The sequence below is a fragment of the Carcharhinus amblyrhynchos genome, chromosome 14 (assembly GCF_965287045.1).
Source record: "Carcharhinus amblyrhynchos chromosome 14, sCarAmb.v2.hapA, whole genome shotgun sequence".
Lineage (NCBI taxonomy): Eukaryota > Metazoa > Chordata > Chondrichthyes > Carcharhiniformes > Carcharhinidae > Carcharhinus > Carcharhinus amblyrhynchos.
In genome coordinates, this window is record NC_137337.1 from 47087296 (window position 1) to 47115191 (window position 27896).

The 27896-nt window shown below is 40.2% G+C and overlaps 1 protein-coding gene across 1 annotated transcript; it reads left to right on the forward strand.

The window, feature by feature from the left end:
• Window positions 1–350: 350 nt before the first annotated feature.
• pnn (pinin, desmosome associated protein) lies at window positions 351–27896 on the forward strand. The gene is made up of 9 exons (XM_080202805.1): window positions 351–491; window positions 4702–4773; window positions 5086–5154; window positions 14942–15014; window positions 15356–15450; window positions 17062–17137; window positions 18665–18820; window positions 18901–19039; window positions 26265–27896. The coding sequence occupies exons 1-9, from the start codon at window positions 379–381 to the stop codon at window positions 27392–27394; spliced, it is 1923 nt and encodes a 640-aa protein (XP_080058931.1). The 5' UTR covers window positions 351–378; the 3' UTR covers window positions 27395–27896.

Genomic DNA, 27896 nt, shown 5'->3' on the forward strand with positions numbered 1-27896 from the left:
GAGTGCTAAGTGTCTGGAACAAGCTGCCAGAGGTAGTAGTAGAGGCGGGTACAATCCTGTCTTTTAAAAAGCATTTAGACAGTTACATGGGTAAGATGGAAATAGAGGGATGTGGGCCAAATGTGGGCAATTGGGACTAGTTCAGGGGTTTAAAAATCAGGGCGTCGTGGACAAGTTGGGCCAAAGGACCTGTTTCCATGCTGTAAACCTCTATGACCATTGACCCTTGCTCAAGGAGCTAGGTGTCTGAGTACATGGCAGGGCTGAGGCCCCTTGTCTATCACTGTAACGTCACGTGGGGTTTGATCAGGTGACACCGAGAAGGGGCGGGGCCTGGCCTCTTCCCAGCGTCCAGTGCGCACGGCGGCGAGGGGCAAGATGGCGGTGGCGGTGAGAAGTTTGCAGGATCAACTGGAGAAAGCCAAGGAAAGTTTGAAGAATGTGGATGAGAGCATTCGGAAATTGACGGGCCGCGATCCGAACGACCTCAGGTGATCGTCTTTCAGGCCTCGGTACCCTGGGTTTGGCCAGTGGCGGCCCGCGGGATTCTCCACACGCGTACAACACACAACACAGTCCCGCCAGGTGGCCGGGCCCCGGCTTCCCCGCCCCCCGTGGCCCCTCACTGGAAATGGAGGGGGTGAGAGAGAGCGAGCCCCCGGCCACCCACAAGTAATCCCCACTGGATCCCACTCACTCGCCCCATGCATCTCCTCCAGCCCACCTCAGGCAATTTGGGGCCCGGCCACTTCTCCTGCCCCACACCCGGTCAGGCCGCCCGCGGGACTGGCCGTTGGACGATTATCTCAATTACTGGGAGCCGATCAGCTTCTCTGTTTAACGGCGTGAAGCCCTCTTTCTCAGTGATATGCATCAATTCTCGAAATAAAATTGGGAGGACTGAAGCGTATGAAAGAGCTCTCTTTTCACTTGTCTGAGAGATAATCCCTTCCACCTTTTTTCGCAGTAACAACAGATTCCCGCGTCATTGTACTTCCCTCTCACATACCCCGCCATAGAATCAATTAGCAGGATTACAGAAAAACATAATTTCAATAATTGAGGTGGTTTCGGAATTACTTGTCAAATTTCGGGACAGTGCTATAGGCCATAATCTTTCAGCACGAAAAAGTTTGTTCACTTTAATAAATGAGGGCACCGAGAAATTTGATCATTAATTTATTTTTCTTTCAGAAAATGTCCAACGATGTTTGCAGAGTGCATCAAGTTAATACCCTTGGTTTCAGAAAATACATGGCTGTAAATTGGATTTTTGTAGCTGCATGTTTAAGATAATTCTAAAATGATACAAAATCAACCTGTCCTTTGATCAGTAGTCAGTCTGAAAACTTGGAAGGAGGGGAAGCTTGTTGAATATGAAATACCTTTCCTACTCCCCACTCCAAAACTGCAGTAGTTTCAAAAATGGCTTTGTGTTGAATCAATCTTGATGCTCCTATGATAGCAGCTCTATTACTTGAAATATGCTTACATTTTGTAAATGTTATGTTTTTATCTGTTAACTGTATTCAAGGGATTAATTTGTTTTTTGAATGAATTTGCTGGGGGTGGAGATTAATGTAACTGAGTGAGGACTGGGATGATGGCTGCACAGTCTGTAAATCATAGATGGAGCTATATAATGGAATCATTGCTTAATTAAAGTTTACATAATGTGGAATATGGTGACTGGGAAGAGTTGGCAAAGTTGAGCTGATCAACAACAAAAGCGTGCATGAGTATTTCAATAACAGAAGGCTATATAAGAACAGACAGTGATGTTGAGGTAAAATCCCATTGCTGAATGAGATTTCCACTCAAACATCACTTTGAGTTCATTTTCATTTTGAATAACCCAAGATAAATAGACTTAGGAATGATAATCAATGGATGTCATATGGGCTACATAGTCATCTACCAGGTTCAGCCTGAACAAGCAGATAATGGAAATGAGCTGCATGGGAATAGATAGTCTCTATGATAAATCAAATAACAGATGGCTTATTTGTATTAAGTTCAGAAGCCTTTTGGCTTGTTCATAATTTTAATATGCAAATGATGAAGAACTGCAAGGATAATGAAGTTTGGTGGACAGGTAAAGATATTATTTGGCATTTATATGAAAGCAAACATCATCCTTTGGGATTATGTTGAGCAACATAATGGGACTGAATCAGGCAAAGATCCATTTTGGAACTGACCAGAGATGAGAGAGAGCAGATCCCATTGCATTTCTTCTATTAGAAATCAGAGCAAAAAGAGGGGATGTAATGGAGGTGAATTGTGAAATACTGATGGCGAAAGATGAAATGGTCAAGTGTATAAAAGGTCTCAGGCAAAAGAAAAAGACTGATAAATCTTTGGCATTATACTTGAAATCTGAATCCCTCAATTTTAATTTATCCTTTTGAGACTTTAACCATACAGGCAATAAGATGCAATCTGGTGATGTAATGTCAGAAGCAATTTATTAAGTAATGGTAATATTTGGCAAAATTAAGAAATGACTTTACTGGCTCAACATGATTCTTGCTTCTCAATTCAGCACAGGGTGCAAAGTGACGTGTGGTTCTCTTGTTCCTAGCTGGAAAACACTCTTAGTTTCTGAACTCTGTACATTATTGCTGAAGACTGGTACTTTTGAGAGACATAGCCTGTCCTCACTATCAGTGGTGTTAACTGGGCATATGATCAGTCTCTTGTGTAGGTGGTAGTATTGTCACTGCACAAATAAACCAGAAACTCAGGATCATGCTCTGGAGACCTGAGTTTGAATCCCATCACAGCAGATGGTGAAATTTGATCTAAATTTCTAAAAAGTGATCATATTAACCACAATCATCCTTGATTGTCATAAAAACCTATCTGGTTTACTTAATTAACATCTATTAGGGAAGGAAATGTGCCATCCTTATCTGGAACAGCCTACATGTGACTCCAGATCCACAGCAATGTGGTTGACTCTTTAAAAATGCCCTTTGACCTAGAAAGCTACTCGATTCATGGGCAATTAGAGACTGGCAATAAATGCCAGCCCATATCCTATGAAAGAATAGAAAAGATTGGTCTCTGATTTTCTTAAGGGTGGCTGCCATCTACTGATGTCACTTCTGGATGGCCGTTTACTTTATTACTTTTTTTTTGTTATTTCATTAAATTTCATGACTTCTTACGAAGAAAACAGGGTATCTTCAACAGCCTCTATGTCTGTTTCTCTGAAATGAGTGTATGGTGTTAACGAACTAATTTCTGGGCTGTGTCCCGAATGCCTCATTGACGTTTGTAGAACTCTTATTGAGACAGGCACTTAATCAATATTTGGCTGAAAGAACTGTTTTCTGTTGTGGATTTCAATAGTGAATTAACATTTGGTGCAAGTTAATTAAAAATAGCAAAAGAGTACAACAAGAGACACAACCTTGAAACTAATACAGAAATTACAAATTTACTCCTACACAAAGCATGTTTAAATTGGCACATAAATGCAGTCAGTGTGCACAGATGAGGTAGTAAGATACACTTACAAAATACAGCAGGATACATTCAATTGATAACATGCTTAGAAGTAATAAGAGCAAAAGAACTACAAAATTGATTAACTTATTTCTTAAGCTTATGAAACCAAAGCAATACAAAGGCTTGTTACATAACTTGGAGAAAAATGACTGTTAAAATCCTAAACTAATTTAGGGTCCTGAAGGCATGAAACCTCACCTTCTGTCTTTACACAATAGGCCTATGAGTCTTAAATAATGAGTACAAACTGATAGCTTAATTGCTGTAGAATGTAACAACAGTAAGAAGACTCACAACACTAGGTTAAAATCCAATTGGTCTATTTGGTAGCAAACACCACTAGCTTTCAGGGCTCTGCCCCTTTGTCAGGTGAGTGGGGAGAGACTTCTTACTGTGTTTACCCCAATCCAACGTCGGAATCTCCACATCATGAATGTAACAGCTCCAGACTCTGGCTTGTTTAATCAAGAAAGAAGTCTCTCAACATCAGGTTAAAGACTTTAACCTGGTGTTGTGAGACTTCTTCCTGTGTTTACCACAGTCCAATGCCGGCATCTCCACATCTTGTTCAATCAAGTCTGGCCTCACAGCAATAGTAAAAAGTCTGACAACACCAGGTTTTAGTCCAACCGATTTATTTGATAGTAAACGCATAAGCTTTCGAGGTTGTGCGTATACTATCAAATAAATCGGCTGGACTAAAACCTGGTGTTGTCAGACTTTTTACTGTGTTTACCCCAGTCCAATGCCGGCACATCCACATCCTCACAGCAGTAGCCTCCAGTGAACCTGTGCTTTGCACATGCCTCATGCTGTGTGGTATATGACAAGCAAGGATGCAACTATGAACGAAGGGGCAGTTATATGGCATTGCCTTGTATATAGTACCAGCCTCTTGAACTCTGAACTGTTTTGCAGTGGAATGCTGGTAGAATTGAACTCTTTGGGGGTGAGGGTTAGATATAATGTGCATCTCATTAAATTTTTGTTTCCTAGTGAAAAGCAGAGTGGTGATTCTCTGGCTATCAGATCCCCCTCCATAGATCACTGATTATAGATATTAACAAGTTTCAAAGGACATTCACGTTTCTGGAATATTTGTTTATTGTCCTTAATGCTGCACCATGTTATTTTTGGACAAATTGATTTGTTTATGTGTTAACTGAATTTTATTTTTAAATACAGGCCTGGCCAGGCTAGGCGGTTATCCATCGCAGGTCCAGGTGGAGGTAGGGGGCGTGGGATTGGATTACTTCGGTAAGATTGAAATTCTTTACACATTTCCATATCTATCTTTCAGGCTTATCAAAGTTGGGTTACCAATAGGTTGCAATTTTTTGCTATATTTTGCATCCCCGCATTTAAAACATGTGTTTTTAATTTCTGTGTAAAAATGAAAGCGAAAAATTCTAACTTTGGATTATGATGCTGTTAGATTTTGTGATGCATTTTATAATGTTAGATGTCATTTAATGCATGCTGAGAGGCCTGACAATTTTTGTTTGTGATGAATTTTCTCAAACAAGATTTGAAAAATGAGTTGCTTCAGCTAACTTTGACTTTTTTTAGACGTGGACTCTCTGATGGTGGAGGAGGTCCCCCAGCTAAACAAAGGGATTTGGACGGGGCACTCAGCAGGTATGTTACCTTTAGGTTAAAGTGTAATGTATTTGGACGAATTGTAGTAGAAATGTTCAGATAAGCTATAACATAAATTCAGGCAAAGAATGTTTTTGTTTGTACAATATCTTAGCTTTAAAAGAAAAGTAACCTAAACTTCGATTGAATTTCCCACAGAAACAAATCTGGTGGCATCTTTGCAAAATACAGCAAACTTTACCAAACTAAAACATATGCAAAAACTGACTAAATCAATCAGATGTTATTAGCACAATTTTCAGTTATTCCTGAGAAATGTATGTCATTTTTATGACATTTTAGCAGTTTGCTTTCCAGTTTGCATTGTAATATTCACACCATTGTAGTAATTTACAGCACAGAAGGAAGACATCACGCAATCCAGCCTAATCCCACTCTTGGTCCATAGCTGTAGATTACAGCACCTGTAATGCATATTCAAGTGACTTTCAAAGATAATATCACCATTTCAGGCAGCAAGTTCCAGAGCCCCACCATCCTACATGAAAAGATTTCTCAATTCTGGTATGGTAGCAGAATGGTTAGCACTGCTGCTTCACAACTCCAGGGACCTGGGTTTGATTCCTGGCTTGCATCACTGTCTGTGTGGAGTTTGCACATTCTCCTCATGTCTGCGTGGGTTTCCTCCAGGTGCTTCTGTTTCCTCCCATAATCCAAAGATGTGCGGGTTAGGTCGATTGGTCATGCTAAAATTGCCCCTTAGTGTCCTGAGATGTGTCGGTTAGAGGAATTAGTGGGTAAAATATGTAGGGATATGGAGGTAGGGCCTGGGTGGGATTGTGGTTGGTGCCGACTCAATGGGCCGAATGGCCTCTCTGTACTGTAGGGTTGCTATGATTTCTATGAACTCCCCCCTCATCCTTCCACTAGTCACTTGAAAACTATGGCCCCTCGTTATTGGCCTCTCGTCATTGACCTCTCTATTGAGGGAAATGGGAGGCGGGGGGGTAAGTGCAGAAGGAGACCATTCAACCAAATGAGTTTGCACCAACTCTCCAGGGCATCTTACCCCACTCTCTCCCTGTAACCCTGCGTATTTACCATGGCTAACCCCCCCCATGTTCGCATTTTGGGAAACGGGCAATTTGGCAAGACCAGTCCACCTAACCTGCACATCTTTGGACTGCGAGGAAACCAGAACACCTGGCGCAAACCCATACAGATATGGGGAGAAATGCAAACTTCACACAGTCATCCAAGGTGGAATCAAATTAGGGTCCCTGTCATCGAGGCAGCAGTGCTAACCACTGTGCTGCTCACAATATACATATAGTACCTTTTTATGACCATCAACTTTCCAAAGTTTTTACAGCTAATTAAGTATTTACTGAATTGCAGTCACTGGCATAATATAGGAAACATGGCAGTTAAATTGCACCCAGCGAACTTTCACAAGCCACAATGTGATAATGACCAGATAATCAGTTTTTGTGATGTTGTTTGATGGATAAATGTTAGTCATAGAGTCAGAGGTTTACGGCATGGAAATGAGCCCTTCGGCCCAACGTGCCCGTGCCACCCTTTTTGTTTTAACCACTAAGTTAGTCTAAATTACCCGCGTTTGGCCCATTTACCTCTATATCCATCTTATCCATTTAACTGTCTGAATGCTTTTTAAAAGACAAAATTGTACCCGCCTCTTCTACTACCTCTGACAGCTTGTTCCAGATACACTGTACCCTCTGTGTGAAAGAAAATTGCCTCTCTGGACCCTTTTGTATCCCCCCTCACCTTAAATCTATGCCCTCTAGTTTTAGACTCACCTATCTTTGGGAAAAGATGTTGACTATCTAGCTGATCTATGCCCCTTGTTATTTTATAGATCTTTATAAGATCATTTGTAAGTATCCCACACTCGAGGGAAAAAAAGTCCCAGCCTATCCAGCCTGTCCTTATAACTCAAACTATCAAGTCTTGGTAGCATCCTAGTAAATCTCTTTTGCATTGTTTTTAGTTTAATTATATCCTTTCTATAATAAGGTGCCCAGAACTGTACACAGTATTCCAAGTGTGTGTCAGGACAGTAGGAATACCATTCCTACTCTCTTGAATGCTCTTTGGATGGTTCCATGGGCAGGCAGGTCCTTGGTGAATTGTCTCTACCTGTAAGATGCCTCAAACAGTGCAACACTCCCTTATTACTGCACTGCATTTTCAGGCTCTAGTTTTGTGCCCAATTGGGACTAGTGACCTTTTGACTCGGGTGAGAATGCTACCAATTGATTCACGACAGAAACCGGTGTCCTTCCATCCAATCTATACTTGATATCAATTGAAGAAAGCAATTCTAGTCTATCCAATCTTTCATCATTGCTAAAGTTCTCCAGTCCTGGCAACATCCTCCATAAATTTCCCACCGCAACTTGTTTAAATTTTTCCTATAATGAGATGAACAGAGCTGTGGGCTAACCAAATTCCATTGTAATCTCCTTACTCTTATATTCACCTTAATTATATTACATACCTGTACTGCTGATTTCAGACATGCACTCCAAGGCTCCTCTGTTATTCTATGTACTACCTTTTCATTTATTATGTATTCCCTTATTTAGTTTGCCCTTGCAAATCATTCCTTAATATAATGGCTATTAAAGTCATTGTCTAGATGACAATGAAGAAATGATGTTCCTTCAGATATACTAAATTATATTTCCATGTGACCTACATCAACTTTATAAACCCCTCTTGTAGGACTACCTCAACTAATTCCCTTATAAAATCAAGTTTCTAATTTTGTTACGAAACACATCCCAAAAATCCATTTAGTAGTTGGCACTTTGAGGCATGGAACAAGATTCTTGTAAGTCCACTTGCAAACTTGACAGAGTTTAATTTGTAGCAAACGAGAAAGGTGTTGCAGCTGCACTTGCGCTTCTAGAATAAGGGAATCATAATAAACATACCGTTTTTCAAACCCCCCTTTTATAACTATCCAGATCAACAGGCAGCATGGTAGCACAGCGATTAGCACTGCTGCTCAGAGTTCCAGGGACCTGGGTTCAGATCCTGGCTCGGGTCATTATCTGTATGGAGTTTGCACATTCTCCCTGTGTCTGTATGGGTTTCCTCTGGGTGCTCTGGTTTCCTCCCACAGTCCAAAGATGTGCAGACTTGGTTGCTTAGCCATTCAAAATTGCCCCTTAGTGTCCCTGGATGCATAGGTTAGAGGGATTAGCGGGTAAATATGTAAGGATATGGGGGTGGGGCCTGCGTGGGATTGTGGTTGGTACAGACTCGATGGGTCGAATGGCCTCTTTCTGCACTGTAGGATTCTATGATTCTAAGTGGCTTGTGATACACAACATCTGATTTGAATAAAAATCAAAGTTGGTGGCATATCACAATCTGCACTGCACAGGGCCTCATCCTACATGTGGGTATGTGCTGAATATGGATGTCCGTTATGTAACTTGATGAGGAATCTATTGGGCTTGGATGCCAATTGCTAGAAGGCATTTCCTGCAGTCTGATTGCTATTGAATGTCTGCACTTGGAACATGTTAACCTCCTCTTGTCAATTCTGATTCAGTTGAAACTATTTTTGTTGCTATGGAAATGATAGAAACCCCACAGTACAGAAAGAGACCATTCGGCCCAATGAGTCTACACCGACCACAATTCCACCCATATCCCTACATATTAATCCCTCTAACCTACGCATCTCAGGGCACTAAGGACAATTTTTAGCATGGCCAATCAACCTAACCCACGTATCTTTGGACTACGGGGGGGAAACCGGAGCACCTGGTGGAAATCCACACAGGCGCGAGGAGAATGTGCAAACTCCACACAGACCGTGACCCAAGCTGGGAATCGAACCCAGGTCCCTGGAGCTGTGAAGCAGCAGTGCTAATCACTGTGCTACCGTGCCGCCTCATTTCTATGATTTCTACGAAAAATCAAAGTTGGTGGCAGATCACAATCTGCACTGCACAGGTGAAGCAGCAGCGCTAACCACTGTAGTACCCAAATGAACCAAGACGTACAGCTTATATTTCTCCTTGAGCTTCTATTCCTGATCTCTTTTGGCTCTTGCTGTGTGGCACCTGGAAAGTAGCACCCAATTTACGATTTCTGAAGTGTCTGCATATTCCTCAATTTTGCACCTCCAAATTCAATATTATTACACTTGATGGTTTCTCTTTGTCCAGCTTGTCCCAGGTGAACAGTTGTTCCGCAGTACCCTGGAGTTCTTGTAATTCTGTATTGTGTATTGATCAGAGTTTTCAGTATTAATTCCAACATTTCTTGATGCCCAAATCTGTACTCCAGCAATATGTTCAATACTTCCTTAAATGGAATAACTTCCCCTTTTGAACAAGTATATCTGGAGACTGCTTAAGTTGCCCTACATTCATAGTCTCCAGAATGTTTGTACAAGAGTCCTGCATGACGTATCTGTTCCACACTGCCATCATAATTAGCATGCTGAAGACAGTTGAAGGCATAACTGAAGACAGTTGAAGACATTAATACTAAATTCTGTATTTTTAACTCAGCTGGTTTCTAACTTGTATAGTCTACTAAATTTCTCACTGTGCAATAGGCATACACAGTCCTGCATCTGATCTTGCAAATTCAGGCCCACCATGTTGACATCACACTTCTGATCAGACCAAATTCAAGTAGTTTGTGCCTAGGTTCCACTAAATGTTCACTAGAAATTTGGAAGCGTGTTGACAGGAGATGGGCCCTTTTCTTGAGTGCAATGGTTGTGACAGCAATAACAAATGATTGGCTCTAAAATAGTTTGGTCTATTTTTGAATGAGTATGCACTACAAGACATTTTTAGTGCAGATGAAACCAGATTGTTTCATCATATTTTGTCAGACCACTCTTTCATGTTTAAAGTGAAACATGGCTTGTTTCCCTGGCCAATGCTGCAAAGAGAGTAAAATGTTCTGGGATTTGAAACTGCAGCAAAGTAAATATGTTTGACTGCGTTGATGACCTGATGGATTGTATGTCCACATCCAAAAACAGCACACTGCTTTTCCAGAGCTAACTCTTCTCTAACTGGAGAGCCTCCTGCTCTGTGTAAGAAGCTGGGAGCATTTTCAGTACTCAGGGCCAGCATGTGCGCAGGAAGCATCTCCAACTGCAGCTCCTGGAAGCCTGGATTTTGGAGCTGGAGTAGTGGTTCTGGATACTGGAGCATCCGTGAGGCAGAAATTGTGGCTAGCACATACATAGTGGTGGCCACATCATAGGCTAGGATTCCACAGACGGGAGCGGAGTGGGTGACCACCAGGCAAAGTAAGAACTAGGCTAGCAGTGCAGGAGTCTCCTATGGCCACTCACCTGCAAAACAGTTATACCATTTTGGATACTGTTGAGAGGAATGGCCTTGAGAAAGTAGCAACAGCCAAATTTGTTACATCATGGTTGGCTTTATTGCACAGGGGAGGAGCGAAAAGTGTGGAATGTAATAGTTATAAAGGAATAAATGGGCATTTCTGCATCTACAAACGAGACTCTAGGATGGTATGTTGCCTCCCTGGTGATAGGGTCAAGGATGTTACAGCGCATTCTGGCAGGGGAGGATGAACTGTGGTCATGTAACAAAAGTTGGTCCATGTGACATAAGTTTTAAAAAAAGGATGAGGTCCTAAAAGCAGAATCTAGAGAGTTAGGAAATAAGTTGAAAAGTGGGACCTCAAAAGCTGGAGAGATCTCAGGATTATTACGTGCTAGTCAGAGCAGATGTAGCAGGATATATCAGATGAATATGTGGCTGAAGAGATGGGAGAGGGTTTCAGATTCGTGGGACGCTGCAAGTGTTTGTGGGGGAGGTGAGACCAGTACAAACTGGATTGGTAACACCTGGGCAGGACCAGGACTGATGTCATAGGAGGACTATTTGCTAGAGTGTTTGGGGAGGGATTAAACAAAAATGGCTGCTGAATGGAAGCTATAAAAGGCGTCAGAATAGAAAGAAACAAGGATAAGAACAATAAACAAAAAGATATGAACAAAAGACAAAGGGGAATAAGTAGAGTGATAGGCAGAGAAATCAAGGGCCGCAATAAAAACAATGGGAATGGGACAAGGAATGTTAAAAAGACAAACCTTCAAGCTATATGCATTAGTGAATGGAGCATTTGCAATAAAGTGGATTAATTAATTGCACAAATGGATGTAAACAGGTATGATATAGTTGGATTACGGCTACATGGCTGCAGGGTGACCAGGGGTGGGAGCTGAACATTCAGGAGTATTCGGTATTTCGGAAGGACAGACAAAGAAAAGACCGGTGAGGTTGCATTATAGTCCTGAATCTAAATAAAGAAAGCTACAATGGTATGAGGTTGGTCAAGATGGACTGGATGAAGATCCTACAAATTGGAGGGTAGCTAATGTAGCCCCACTACTTAAAAAGGGAGGTAGAGAGAAAACGGAATGACATTGGTGGTAGGAAAAATGCTAGTGTTCATTATAAAAGATTCAACAGCCGAACACTTGGAAAACAGTGGCAGGATTGGACAGAGTCAACATGGATTTATGAAAGAGAAATGTGCTTGACAAATTTACTGAAATTCTTCAAGTTGACAAGGGGATGCCAGTGGATGTGGTTATTGGACTTTCAAAAGGCTTTTGACAAAGTTCCACATCAGGGAGTAGTGTGTAAAATAGAGCATGGGATTGGGAGTAATGTATTCAGGTGGATAGCAAACTGGTTGTCAAGAAACTAAAGGAATAAACAAGTTTTTTTTCTAAATGGCCAGCAGTTGGTACTGCAGGAATCAGTGCTAGGATGCCAGCTATTCACAATATATGTTGATGATTTAGATCACGAAACTAAAGGACAAATTTCAAGTGAACCAGTGGAATTTGCTACCACAGCAAGCAGCTGAGGCCAAACATTCCATGTTTTCAAGGAGTTGCATATAGCTCCTTTGGGGCTAAAGGGATGAAAGGAAAGCCATGAGAAAAGCAATAAAGAAAAGTAAGATGAATTATGAGAGTAAACTAGCTCAGAATATAAAAACAGATGGCAAAAGTTTCTACAAATATATAAAACGAAAAAGAGTGGCTAAAGCAAACATTGGTCCTTTAGAGAATGACAAGGGGGATGTAATAACTGGAAATGAGAAAATGGCTGAGGTATTGAATAGAAATTTTGTTGATCTTCATGGTGGAAGACACAAATAACATGCCAAAAATTGATGACAGGAAGTCTATGGCAGATGAAGACCTAGAAACTATCACTATCATGAAAGAGGTAGTATTGGGCAAGCCAATGGGGGCTAAAGGTAGATAAGTCTCCTGGCCCTGATGGAGTGCATGTCAGGGTACTAAAAGAGATGGTGGGAAAAAAGTAAATGCACTAATAGTAGTTTACCAAAATTCGCTAGACTCTGGGGTGGTTCCCACAGATTGGAAAACAGCAAATGTGACACCACTGTTTTAAAAAGGACATAGACAAAAGGCAAATAATGTTACGTTCATTTTTTACGAGACTCTTCTGTCCTTGACACAAAGACAAACACCAACTGTTGTCAGAATCAAAATTCTTTATTTGTCGTACGTATGTAGGCTGGCTAACCTTTGCTACTTAACTTCCACTCAGTGCTGGAAGTCAGTTAGCAAAAAGCATGTGGAGTAACAAAGCTGACCCCTTTTATGCAGTTTTACTATTGCATCAGGTAGATGTGATTTCAAATGAGATTTAAGCACACATCACCTGATTCAATTAAAAGCATCCAGAGCTTAGCATACATCACCCGATTCAATCAAAAATGAGTAATTACAGGAATTGCTGCATAAGAAAAACAATCTATTCAAATATGCATTTACTAGTAACAACCTCTATGCGTCAGAACATAAACATAAGGTCTTTAAGACACGATATCTGTTAGTGCAAAAGAGAGCATTGTCATGTACTTAGCTAAATTTGCACCCCAGCTGTGCCCAGCAAGCTGGAGCCTGTGGATATCTTGTTTTCAGTTTGCTCCTGGGAGCTGTTCCTCTGCCATTCTTGCAATCCTAATAGTTCACCTTGCCCTCTACAGTGGGCATTAATTCTTTAATATCTCATTAACTATAGACCGAATAGCTTAACTTTTATAATAGGGAAAATGCTTGAATCTATCATCGAGGAAGAAATAGCGAGACATCTGGATATAAATAGTCCCATTGGTAAGATGCAGCATGGGTTCATGAAGACCAGGTCATGTTTGATTAATTTGGTGAAATTCTTTGAGAACATTACATATGCAGTGGACAGTGGGGAAACTGTGGATGTGGCGTACCTGGATTTTCAGAAGGCATTTGACAAAGTGCTGCACCAAAGACTGCTACATAAAATAAAGATGCACGGTGTTACGGGTAATAGCATGGATAGAGCATTGATTAACAGAAAGCAAAGAGTGGGGGTGAATGGTTTTTCTGGTTGGCGATCAATGACTAATGGTGTGTCTCGGGGATCAGTGTTCGGACCGCAATTGTTTACGATTTACATAGACGATTTGGAGTTGAACACCAAGTATAGTGTATCAAAATTCACAGATGACACTAAGGTAAGTGGCAGAGCAAAGTGCAGAGGACGTTGAAAGTCTGAGATATAGATCGTTTAAGTGAGCAGGCAAGTGTCTGGCAGATGTAGTAGTGTTGGTAAATGTGAGGTCATAAATTTTGTTAGGAATAACAGCAAAATTAACTGTTATTTAAATGGTAAAATATTGCAGCATGCTGCAGCACAGTGGGACCTGGGTGTCTTTGCAAGAATCACAAGGAGTTGGTTTGCAGATGCAGCAGATAATTAAGGCAAATGGAATTTTGTCCTTCATTGCTAGAAAGATGGAGTTTAAAAAAGCAAGATTATATTTTCTGCTGTATAAGGTGCAGTTTTGTATAAGGTGTACAGTTTTGGTCTCCTTACTTGAGAGAGGATATACTGGCACTGGAGGGGGTGCAGAGGAAATTCATTAGGTTGATTCCAGAGTTGAGAGGCTCGGCTTATGAGGAGAGATTGAGTAGATTGGGGCTATACTCATTGGAATTCAGAAGAATGAGGGGAGATCTTATAGAAACATAAGATTATGAGGGGAATAGATAAGATAAAAGCAGGGAATTTGTTTCTACTGGTGGGTGAAACTAGAACTAGGGGGCATAGCCTCAAAATAAGGGGGAGCAGATTTAGGACTAAGTTGAGAAGGAACTTCTTCACAGAAGGGATTGTGAATCTGGAATTCCCTGCCCAGTGAAGCCTTTGAGGCTACCTTATTGCATGTTTTTAAGGCAAGGACAGATAATTTTTTAAACAGTAAAGGAGTTATGGTGAATGGGCAGGTAAGTGGAGCTGAGTCCATGAAAAGATCAACCGTGATCTTATTGAATGGCGGAGCAGGTTTGAGGGGCCAAATGGCCTATTTCTGCTCCTAGTTATGATATAAGGGAAAGCAAGAACAGTTCACTGGGTCACAGGCTTGAAGGGTCAAATGGTCTACTCCTATTTTCTATGTCTCTTAATACTTTTGAATACTAAGCCTGAGCCATTAACAAGGTCAGGCCACTAAGGTGGGAATAAATTGAATAAACAAGTTTTCACATTTACTGGGAGTCAAATGCCGTATGAAAACATTTGTTTTTGAAGGAAATCACACTTGTGGGCATATTGGGTTGCACTGAGATTCATTCATGTGAAAATGCAGCTGCCTCAGCTATCATGAAGCTCTGCTTCTAACAAATTTGTGGGCAGACCCTCTGGGATTTGACTGTCAGGATTTACTGATGTGAAAGTCTGATTGGTCTAATTTTTAATAGGCTGGGAGATCGTCGGTCTAGGAGAGAGTCACGTCAAGACAGCGACGCAGAGGATGATGAAGATACAAAAAAGGTATTGTTATAAAACGTTATGTTCTCTTCTGATTTTAGTTGCTAAATGCACTGCCATATATGAAACTGCAACATCACAGCCCAAAATGTTCCCAGACTTTTACTGAATTAACTGTTCACTGCAGTGATGGAAATCTAGACACTACAGTTTTTCCTAATAGGATATATATTTTAGACGTTGGGTAAGAACGGGATTAGATTCTACTGAATGCCTCCATTATTGAATAACCCAAGGGCAATCACTGAGGTGGTGCTGTCTCCAATGTATATTGGCATCTATCAGTGGAAGGTAGCCACAAATTTGTGCTGAAGTGAAATTAATACTTTCACTATTTTTTACAGCCAGCGTTGCAGTCTTCTGTTGTTGCTACCTCCAAAGAAAGGACACGCCGAGACCTTATTCAGGATCAAACAATGGACGAAAAGGGCAAAGAAAGGTATCTTCTGCTTGTGGTACCTAAACATTTAACTCTTGAAACTTGCAGATAGTCCTCAACTTCACAATGCTCGAGTTACAACGAGCGGCATGTCCAACATTTATGAATTGACACCGTGGGTGGGATTTACTGCACAACCCACCAAGTGTTTCACAGCAGCAGGAAGCAGTCTTCCCTTGATCAGCAGTGGGATCTCCTGGTTCTGTTGTCGGCAGAATTTCCTGTTGACTGCACCTCTCATAGCCATGAAACCCATGCCGTCAGTGGGACCGGAAGATCCCACTGGCACGAGTAGCCAGAAAGTTCTGCCCTGTTTCGACTTTACAGTGCCAATTTTGACTACAACACCGCACCAGTGAACAGTTGTTCTTTATCAACTGTGTTGTTCTCTTATGTTCCATCTTGGGGCCTATTGCTTCTCAGATATAAGCGTGTCTTTGAAAGTGCAATCACTATTAAATCATGGAAAATGTTATTTCTGTTCAAGCAAGATCTCTCAAACTTTAGTGATAAGTCCCAGTTCAAAATTAATTGACTCAGCGGAAACTGGTGGGTTGGATGCATGTTTTTGAAAAGTTCATGCTTACTTACTACTCAAGTCCTCAAGTTCCTAAGATATAGGAGCAGAATTAGGCCAATCGGCCCATCAACTCCCTTCTGCCATTTGATCACGACTGATATGCTCCTCATCCCCATTTTCCTGCCTTCTCCCTGTAACCTTTCAACCATCACAAATTAAAAATCCGCCTTACTCCTCAAATTTACTCACTGTTCCACCATCCACTGCACTTTTGGGTAGCAAATTCCACAGATTCATAACCCTTTGGGAGAAGTAGTTTTTCCTCAACTGTTAATAAATACAGTGCATCTGAGAAACCTTTGGGAGTGAAGCAAATTTACAAAACAACAAAAGTGATGATTTTATACCTCAGTTCAGTGTCACAGTCACAGGTGATGGAGAGGAGACAATCGTCTGAACAACGCCAGTTCTATCATGGGCAAGTGCACTAAAATAGGGTATCACCCCTTTGGTCAGGAACAATTTATAACATTGTCCCTGTGAGAAAATCCATTCCCACTTGTAACGTTTTAACTTATGACAAGGTTTTCAGGAACTGATTGTGCCATGTCCAAGGACTGCTGCCTGTGTTATCAAAGAGACTTTGGAAAATTTACTAGATGATGCTTGGATTTGACTTCTGTTTATAATTGATGCGAGCATGTTTCATTACACTACAGGCTTAGGCCAAAGTAATTTTTAGAAGATGGGGTTGCTTTTATTTACAGATCAGGACTGATGTGCAACAAAAACTAATTGGTGTATAATCAACGCAATTTTATTTTGAGGAACTGAATTCATAAGTGAAATTCAATTTGTACTATTGAATTGCAACACATTATGTTTCAGAAGAATGGCTATTTACTGTTAATCATCAGTGTTATTAATCAGATGTACTATTGTCCTTGAAACAGTTTAATTGTAAAGTCTATGTATCCCTAGCAGTAAGTGGTAATCTTAGCATGTTTAAGATGGGTTTATCTTGCAGTATGCTCTGGCCAAGTCCCAAGCCAGTGAATTACAACAACTAATTGCTGTCTTTTGCTTAATAGGAATCGGCGGATGTTTGGCCTGTTGATGGGTACTCTGCAGAAATTCAAACAGGAATCTAATGTTGCAACTGAGAGGGTATTTTTTCCCTTTATTTTTGCTCTTCAATGTCTGGATCTTAGAACAAGAGTTTGAGTCATGATTATTGCAATGTGACAATGGTGCTATTAAAAATTTTACATTTGTGGAACAGATGTCGTAATGAAATCCTGTTCTACCAAACAGTATGCACACGTTGTTTCAAACTCCTAAATACTAGTTGACTTGAAAGTGCCACCTGCATCTTGTTTCAATGCCATGTACCATTCCCCAGGGAAACAGAAAAGAAAGCTTTAGAACTCCAAACGAATATTTTGTTTGCCGTGAGTTGTTTACTTGCCATGAAATGTACATCTGGCCTGTTCATGGTTGCATATTATATTTGTTTAAATGCAAAATTAATGCAAAGCATTTATTTCTATAGTAACCTTTGCTGCCATTTTAACAACTGGAGTGCAGGCCAGCAATTTTATAGAAGTACAAAATGTGGAGTAATCAATGATGTTTAACTGTGCCTCAAAGAGGCTTTAAAATTATGCCATTTGAGTAGTTACTTGGTTTTTGCTATTCAGTCAGTAAGTGCTCCCTTACAGGGAAACAAATAACGATTCGGAGCCTAAATACTCATGTAAAATGTTCTCCCTTGCCTATACAGCTAATGATGAATTTCAGCGCACATCCCATAGGTGAAAGAGTGTTGCCCAGTCTCTCAGACCCATCATCAGTAAAAGATATTTGATTTGTGTATGAACTGTGCTAATACTTTGACGGGTGTTTCTCAACGATTCAAATAAAACTAAATATTTAATACTGTGCTGAATAACTGTCATGCCAACGTTGTTCCTTTGTCCACTGGTAACCCATGGGTTCACTTTAAGCACCTCAATTAGTGTATTGTTTCTTAGTTTTCAGCTCATTGTCCAAGACGACATGTAAGTTTACTTAATTATTCTGTATAGCTGTATAATCCATAACTTCATTCTATTGGTTATCTCCGCAGATTCTGGTTGATTCCTTGAGTCATATTGATTCCAACCTTTTGTATCATTATACAGTGTAGGACTTCACTATATTTTAAATTCAGTTCATGTTGTGCACCATCATAGTGCTGAGCCTAAAGACTTTTTCAGACATGTCTAGCTGTGAAATATGTATACATATAACGATGTGTTGAGCAAGTTATCAGCGCACATATGGACTGATGCAACTAAAAGGTGTATGGCTGCCTGTAGTTATGCTCTTTCAATTTAGTGTCTTTCTTAGTCGAGCATGACTTAGTTATTGCTATGATAATTACCCGTAAAGTAGTTTGTACAGTGCAGTAAAATTTATAATGTTATTAAGTTGATAGATGTTAGATATCTGTTAAATGCTGCAAAGTTGTTTCCGTGGTAACATCAAAAAGAGAACATTGAGAGAAAAGGTTTGTGATGATGTCCTGATGACAAAGTGCTGTTGGCATAAGATATGTTGTGGATGGAACTTTTTTAAACATTTGGTATTATTGAAGAGTCAGCTTGAGAATTTTATCTTTTCTAAGTTTTGATGCAATTTCTGTTCCAACAGCAAAAAAGACGTCAGGAAATAGAACAGAAGCTTGAAGTACAAGCTGAAGAAGAACGTAAGCAGGTAGAAAATGAGAGGAGAGAATTATTTGAGGAACGTCGTGCTAAACAAACTGAACTGAGACTTCTAGAACAAAAAGTGGAACTGGCTCAGTTGGTAGGAAATTGTTGTCTGAATAAGAAATTTAATTTTCTGGTAGCTTGATCTTCTTTAATATTTCTTCCTTTCTCAAACAGCAAGATGTATGGAATGAACATAATTTAAAAATAATCAAATACATCAGAACCAAGACAAAACCTCACCTATTCTATATACCTGGCAAACATTGTCCAGCTACTCAAAAGCTTTTGGATGAATCCCAAAGGAAGATGAATGGTAAGTATTTTACTAGTCGAATTACAGGATAATGGCTGTCATGTTTCAGACCTCTGATCAAATTATGCAATTTAAGAAATGTAGCTTGCTGAATAGAGTTAAATTGAGCAGTGGCGGTCTTATATTCAGTAAGTCGCCGAAATGATCTCTGGTTCCTTTATAAGAACAGCATTTGCAGAGTGCACCACTGTCTAGTTATAGATTATTGGGTGTTTTTAAAAATCGAGTTATCAAGGTCAAGTGTGACCAAAGGACAAGCATCTTTTTAAAGTGTTTTAATGTGGGAGATGGTGTATGATTTCAACACTGCTAATGTTGGGGGGGTGGGTAGAGGAGAGGAATGAAAAATGTAGGGTAATGCATTTGGAGTGTAGAATAAATAAGAGGATGACTGGTTCATTAATAATTGGAGAATTGTGTGTTGCAGGGAGAATTTTTGTTTTGGTGGTTAGAGGTGAAAGGAATTGTGTATTGAGATGAAATATCTTTTATACTATCCAAGAGCCTGTGCAGGTAGAACTTCCCAGATATTTTAAGTCTAGGCAGACATGGGCTTTGTAGGATTATATTACTCAGTGTGGAGGGGAGGGGCTAATGGACTGTGCAAAACCTCAATTTGAAGATACTTATCTTGTCCTTCAGGAAGCCTGAACTTGAACTTTTGGTAATTCAACAGTTGTTTTGTATTAAGTGCTAGTGAAATTGATTTTTTTTTGTAGTTGTATGGTTGATTTGCAGTTTGAACTAGGTGTTGTTAATGGAAAACAACTTGCTAAAGTGATGTAGCTTATTCAAACAAGAATGGGATAAGGTGCAAGGGAAATAGGCTAAATGACTGGGCAACAAGATGGCAGGTGAAGTACAACGTGGAACACTGATTATTAGAGTACAAAATTAGAATATTTTTTTAAAGGCATGAAACTTTGTAAAATCTTGATGGTCTGAAAAATTTGGAAACTTGACCTAGTACAAGGAACCAAGCTGGCATGCAGGAACTGCAAGCTTTTAGGAAGACAAATGCAAGGCATATCTAAAGAAGGGTATATTTGCCCTTTAGGCAGTACCGTGAGGGTGGAACGAGAGGACTAACCTATGATAGTTTGAGTAGATTGGGCATGCATGCTGGAGTTTGGAATAATAAGAGCTGATCTGATTGAAACACTAAAACGTTGCTGCAGTGCATCTTGTAGATGGAACTATACTTTCATGCCCACTTCCCATATCTCTCCATTCCAAGATGAAAAATCTAACTATTTCAGACTTGAAAATCTGTTGATGGAACAGGCTTGAGGGACTGATTGGCCTGTGCTCCTATTTGAATGCACTACTTTTAAAAGTGAATTCAATTTTAAGTAGTGGGTTTAGAAACCTCAACAGCTGGCAGTTGAGTTTTTTTAATAAAGAAATATGATTAACTTTTTGTTCTGATCTCTTTGAATAGTTTTAGCAATGAATTGTTAATATACTCAGTACAGAGTGCAGAAATAGATTGAGAACCTGCATGGTGTTCCCAGGCTTCTGCTGCCTTTGACCACCAAGGTGATAGATGTCATGTGTTTGGAAGGTGCTGTCGAAGGAGCCATAGTGAGTTGCTGCAGTGCATCTTGATGATGCACACTCCTTTCACCATCAACACAGTGACAGCAATGAATGTTTTTGAATAGGGTACCAATTAAGCAGGCTGTATTGGCCTGGATGGTGCTGAACTTGAGTTTCGTTGGAGCTGTATTCATCCAGGCAAGTGGAGCGTATTCCAAGGCATTCCTGACTTGTATCTTGTAGAATGGTGGAGGCGCGATGGGGAGTCAGGAGGTGTGTTACTCTTTGCAGGATTCCTGCCTTATACAATTATAGCAACACTTTCCTATTTGTATACTTCATCTCCATTGTAATAAACATCACCATTCCAATTGCCACCTTAATTAATTGCTGTACCTGTGTGCTAACATTTTGTGATTCATGCACATGAACACACAGATCCCTCTACTTCAGCATTCTGTAGCTTCTCTCCATTTAAGTAATATTTCTCTTTTCTATTCTTCCTTCCAAAGTGGACAACCTTATAGTTTTCCACATTTTCCATCTGCCATTTTTTTTTGCCCACCAACTTAACCTAGTGAAATCCCTTGCCCAACTTGCTTCTCGATGTATTCTAGTATCATCAGCAAATTTGGTTTCAGTACAATGGTGAATTCAACCAAGTCATTAACATTGATCTCTGGCAGTCAATTAATTATACTTTGACCTGAAAATGATCCATTATCCATACTTTTTTTTTGTTAGTCAATCTTCTGTTCCTGTTAATATCACCCCAATACCATGAGCACTGTATTGAATACTCTTGGAAGTCTTACATCTACTAGATCTCCTTTATCCACCCTGCTTGTTACATCCTCAAAGCACTCATAAATTTGTCAAACACAATTTCATTTCTGTGAAAAATGTTGACTCTGCCTGAAATTATGACTTTTTTAAATGTCCAGCTATTCCCCCCCCCTTGATAGTGGGTTATACCTACAGATTCCTGTTGTATCTTTTCTTTCTGGAATAGTGGTGTTACATTTGAAATTTTCCAATCCACTGGAACCTTTCCAGTGTCTAGGGAATTGGAGGATTGCAGCTAGTATCCTTGGGTGCAGGCCATTAGGTCTCGGGGCCACTTGGTCCCATTTGTTTCCCTAGTACGTTCCTAGTGATCGTAGTAGTTTTGAGTTCCGTGCTTTGCTGCTCTTGGTGTCTTCTGCTGTGCAGATACAACATACTTGTTCAAAGTCTCTGCCATTCCTTGTTTCCTATAATTAATTCCCTTTTGTCCTGCTCTCTACAGGACCAATGCTCACTTTCGTTACTCTTTTCCTTTTTTCTATATAGCTGTAGAAGCTTTTATTGTCTGTTTTCTTTCATGTTCTAATTTCTCATTTTTTTTAGTCATCCTATGCTAATTTCTACAATCATCTGTGCCTCCACTTGCTTTTGCAGCATTGTACATCTTTTCTTACAATTTGATATCCTTAACTTCTTTAGCCAATGATGATGCATCCTCCATATAGTCTTTCTTTTTCAATGGATATTGTTGCAATTTATGAACTATTTTATTCTGCACCATCTTGCATTCTCCTCTACTGTCTTACTATCTCAAATGTAAAATTCTATTATGTTACAATCACTTTTACCTAGAGCATCCTTTCTTATGAAGTCAATATTTAATCCCGTTTCATTACACATTACCAGATCTAAAATAGCTTGTTCTGTGATTGGTTCGAGAAACTGTCCTGAATACACTCATGAATTCATCTGCCAGACAACCTTTGCCAATTCAATTTGTCCAATCTGTGAGAATTAAAATCTCCTGCGATTATTTCTGTATTTCTTGCAAGCCCCCATTATTTCTTGATTTGTACTCTGTTCCTACAGTGCAATTACTGTCAAGAAGCCTATAAACTGTTCTCACAGGTTTTTCCATTGCCAATTCTTATATCCACCCAAACTGTTTTACATTTTGATCATTTAAACCGAGATCATTTTTCACTACTGTACTGACCGTCCCTTTATTTACAACACTACGTCACCTTTTCCTTTCATCCGAAATGTCGTACAAACTTGAATATTCAGATCCTAGCCATGATCATTTTGCAACCATATCTACTTGCTGTCATGTACTCACTTTTGTTCTATTTGTGCTATCTATTTATCCATCTTGGTGTTAATGCTGTTTGCATTTAGACAAAGAGCTTTTAATTTTCCTTTTACTATTTCCCCTATTCTGACATTATTTGCTGGTGCACTCATAATTGTATGCTGTATCCTCTCCTGCCATGTTCTGGTTGTTACTACCCACGTCGCGCTCTCATACTATTGCCTTGTCCTTTCTCATTAACTTTCCAAATCTCCCCTTGCATAAACCGAGCCCTGACTATTTAGAGCCCCCTCTATAGTCCTGTTTTTAGATTTGTCAGGACACTGGTCCCAGCACAGTTCAAGTGAAGGCTATTGCATTGGTATAGCTCTTTTTTGCCCACTACTGATGCCTGCGCCCATGAAGCAAAATCCGTTTCTCCCACACTAATCTTTGACAATTATCTGGTCTTATTTACCCTGCGCCAGTTTGCTCATGGCTTCAGGAATAATCCAGAGATATTACTTTTGTAGTACTACTTTTTAATTTTGTCCCCACTGGAGCTGCTCAAATTCCTTCAGAAGAGCCTTTTTCTTGGTCCTAATTTTGTCATTTGTACCCACATGGACCACAACAACTGGAGCTGTCCTCTCCCATTCCTAAGTGCTCAAAAGCCTTAAGAAGATGTCCTCAACTCTGGCACTGGATAGACAACACAGCCTTTGGGAATCTGTCTGCTGCAGAGAGCTGACTATTACTTGTGCTGTCCCCTACTACAACTACATTCATTTTTCCCAGCCCTTCTTGAATGGCCCCTGCATCAGTTCTGTGGTTAGTTTACTAGTCTTCCTTGCAGTCCCTGCTTTCATCTATACGTGCTGCAATAGAATCAAACCTATTAAATACTTGCAAAATTTGAGGCTCTTCTACTGCTATCTTTGGTTCCAATACCTACTGCTCCACTTCAGAGGGAACAAAAACTCACCAATTACCTAATGCCTCCAGGTTTCAACTTGTCCCGCCACTTTGGACCACTTGCCAGAACAGCACTATTCTCGCAGCTCCACATTCCTTCACTACCTATTCCTTTATTTACCTCATTCCAAGATATAAGCACTGAATCACAGCACTAAGTCCCCACTGCCACTGTCACAAAACTTACTTTCTCTACAAATATGGTGCTAATTCAATAGTTGTGATGTTTTTGTTCATGGGATATGGGTGGGACATGCATGGCAGAAGTATTACTTACCCCCTAATAGCTTTTATACGAAACCCACAAGCATCAGACTGGGCTTAGATGTATGTCATGACTGATGTTGCATTTAACCGTGTAGATGTTGTCCTTTCCTATAGGTCAATATATATTCCCTGAACAACAACAACAGAGAACTTTTTTTTGATGTCAGAATCCACAAAATTATTTTATTGAATTCAATTTCACAAATTGCCCTGGAATTTAAACTCAAACTTAAGGTGGTAAAAATACAATACGTATTTACAAGGTTAACATATCCTTGCATATAATTACAGTAACTGGGTAAAATATATCATGTGTTGTTCAACTAAAATTGTTACTGCACACTTTATTAAACAAATGCACCACAACAAAGCTATTAATTTGAAGGCTGTGTATTTAACACCCAGGATGATAGAATTTATTTCTATGACCCTTGTGGCAAATATTTGCAATAGTTGCTGAACAAATTTTCTGAGCCCGCAGTGATTGTAAAGATTTCGTTCCATGCTGTTTGGGACATATCTTAACCATACCCATCTCATTACAAAACAAACTAATCTACAGGAACTATTAGAAGGAGGTAGTGAATATTGAAAATAAAATTTAGAGCTTCTGTTGAAGACTGAAATCCTAATGTAATCTTTTTAAGCATCTTATTCTTAATCCATCAAGCAAATGTATACATTTTGCTAAAGTATAAGAACATAAGAAAAAGGAGCAGGAGTAGGCCATCTAGCCCTTCAAGCCTGCCCCGCCATTCAATAAGATCATGGCTGATCTGTCGTGGCTCAGTTCCACATTCCCGCCCTCTCCCCATAACCCTTAATCCCCTCTCTTATCAAAAACCCATCAACCCGCGTCTTAAAAATATTTAGCGAGGTAGCCTCCACCACTTCAACGGGCAGAGAATTCCAGAGATTCACCACCCTTTGAGTGAAGAAGTTCCTCCTCAACTCCGTTCTAAACCGCGCCCCCCTTTATCTTGAGGCTGTGCCCCCTAGTCCTACTATCCTTTCTGAGCGGGAAGAGTCTCTCCACCTCTATCCTATCCATCCCATTCATCATCATATACGTCTCAATGAGATCTCCCCTCATTCTTCTAAACTCTAACGAGTACAAGCCTAATTTATTCAGCCTCTCCTCATAGCTCAACCCCCTCAACTCCGGCATCAGCCTAGTAAACCTCCTCTGCACTCCCAAGGCCAAAATATCCTTGCGTAAGTACGGCGCCCAAAACTGCACACAGTACTCCAGCTGCGGCCTCACCAATGCCCTATACAGCCGCAGCAAGACCTCCCTACTTTTATATTCAGTCCCCCTCGCTATGAAGGCCAGCATCCCATTCGCCTTCCTGACCACCTGCTGCACCTGCAGGCTGGGTTTTTGCGACTCATGCACAAGGACCCCGAGGTCCCTCTGCATCGCCGCCTGCTGCAGTTTTTCGCCACTTAAGTAATAGTCCTTCCTACCATTATTCCTACCAAAGTGGGAGGATAATCTTTGTAAGACAGCAGTTTGGCCGTTTTGAAACTGAACTAAATTTTAACTGGTTTTATGCATTATTACAGGTTTTGAGAGTGTTAAATAGCTAGCTGTTAACTAATATGATTCATAATAACTCTCACTCTACTGCAGTGGCTGGGTTACTTGAGGTGTTTATGTAAATGAAATACTTAAGATACAATGGATATATAAGATACAATATCCATCTTTAGCATATTATTTTTGAAATATAACCTTCTGGATTTTAAGTTCTTCCGGTGTTAGGGGCATGTTGTACTTTGAATGAGATGGTTAAGATGTGTACCTACTCCTAATTCTGAATTACTTCATTCAGATTATTCATTTGAATTGAAAATATTATCACTTTTCTGTTTTATTTAAATTAATTTAATCTACTTGATATTCTGATATTATGAGAAAACATTGATCTTGGATTGATAAACTATAACTGAAATGCTGGAAATTTGGTTCCTTGAATATTCTCTGCACATGTCTGACTAATAACTGAGTGCACTTCAAAATATATTTACATAAAAGGCTTTGGTTTCTTTCCTCAGAGGCAAGTAATAAGTCTTGCCTCTCTTTCCCACCACCCCCCCAAAACCCCCAACTTACCAAGACCTCATGCTGTAATTCTGTTTTCAACTAAGTAACTCTTGTAATATCTTATTGTGAAAGAGTGAGAAAAAAACTCAATGGCTGATCTCTGCAGAGAGCGCACCTTGTTATAAAGCTAGAGATATATGAAAAGTAATTTACTGAAAAATGATTACTTTGTCTTTCTATACCTCCCTGTGTCACCATTGCGATTTGTTTTTGTTATTATGCAAGAATATGCAAGTGTGTTTATTTTTGAATTTTTTTAGGTATTTTTGAACACAGGCGCCTGGAGTTTGCAGATCAAATTAACAGAATGGAAGTTAGACCTAGACGTCAGTCACTGAAGGAAAAAGAACAGCGAGAGGTGCAGAATGAAGAGCAACAGAACGAGGAACAGGAGGGTAAGGTGGCTCACCATCAGCAGGTGGAGGAATTGGGTAACCAGAACAATGATGTAGAAATGGAGGCAGCAGAAGAAGTGGAAGTGGGTGCAGTTAAGAGTGATGCAGGGAAACAGCAAGAGAAACAGCAGGAAGAGGAGGAGGAGGAGGAGATAGAGGAAGGGGAAAGCAACAGCCAGCCAGAGAGCATGCCTGTTGATGATAAGGAAACTAGCCAAAATCAGGAAAATGATCAGGATATGGTGGATGAGGTAGATGAAGGGAAGGAGGAGGAGGAGAGAGTAGAAGAGGTTTGTAAGGAGCCAGAGCCTGGGCCTGAACCCGAGCTGGAACCAGAACCTGAACCCAAGCCAGTACCCGAGTCTAAGCACAAACTAGAATCTGAGCCCAAGCCTGAACCCGAGCTTGAATGTTCGGTTGGGCATGAGCCAGAACAAGAGAGTCCTGTGAACGTTCAGCCTGTGGATTTACAAGTGGAACCACTTAGGGTGTCACCAAGGAAAAGTACAAGCAGAAGTAAGAGTAGTAGCAGGAGTAAAAGTAGAGGTCGTGAGAAAACAAAGAGTAAAAGTAGGAGCCGGAGCAGTAGTAGCACGAGCTCTAGTAGTAGTTCAAGCACCAGCAGCAGTGGTAGTAGCTCAAGCAGTGGTAGCAGTAGTAGAAGCAGCTCCAGTTCTAGCAGTAGCAGTGGCAGTAGTAGCAGAGACAGCAGTACTAGCACCAGCAGTAGTAGTGAGAGTCGAAGTAGAAGCCGGAGTCGGGGTCACAGCAGGGACAGAAAGCGTAGGAGGAGCTCGGATCGAAAACGTAGAGTTATTTCAAATACAGATAAAGACCGTAAGTCATCAAAACCCAGTAGCAAAGATTTAAAAGGATCAAGGGAAAAAGGGTCTCGGTTAGACAGGAAGAGGTCTATAGCAGACAGTCATTCAGGCAAAAGGTCTTCACGGACTGAAAGAGATCATAAATTGGACAGAAAAGATAAAAAACACTAATTCACAGAAGACTGAAAATTGACTTTTAGGAAGGCTATGTACAGCTTGATTTGTACCATGTACCTGATAGATGGAGGGATGTTTTCTTTCAGCTGGAGGATAAAGCCGCCTTAAGTCTTGCTTGCTGTATAGTACTTTCATTTGAAAACCATGAGACTTAAAATTCCCTATTAGTCCCTGTACTTTTACAATGTTTTGTATGCACATGTTTCTCCCAATTACAATTAAAGTGTATTTCTCAAAATGGCGTTGTATGGAAAATATTGTACTAAGCTTATCAGAAGGATTAGCCTTCCTCCCTTTTCAGTGTTTTTAAGTCTGTTGTATTCGACCAATGATGATGCCTCTTCTGTACAGTTGCAATTCTAAGGGGAAGAAATGTCATCTGAACATTGTTAATTCTTAGCGTAAAGGTGGTTGTCTTTGAATATGTACTATACAGTTCCTTTATGTAGAATTAAATGTACATTTTAAAAAGATTAAAAAATGTTTGTCTTTTAAA

Bases quoted from the DNA above. Each gene is read 5' to 3' on its own strand.
- pnn (XM_080202805.1), top strand. From the start codon at position 379: ATGGCGGTGGCGGTGAGAAGTTTGCAGGATCAACTGGAGAAAGCCAAG. The intron at 492-4,701 runs GTGATCGTCTTT...TTTTAAATACAG, and splicing joins CGCGATCCGAACGACCTCAG to GCCTGGCCAGGCTAGGCGGT. The intron at 15,015-15,355 runs GTATTGTTATAA...TATTTTTTACAG, and splicing joins ATGATGAAGATACAAAAAAG to CCAGCGTTGCAGTCTTCTGT.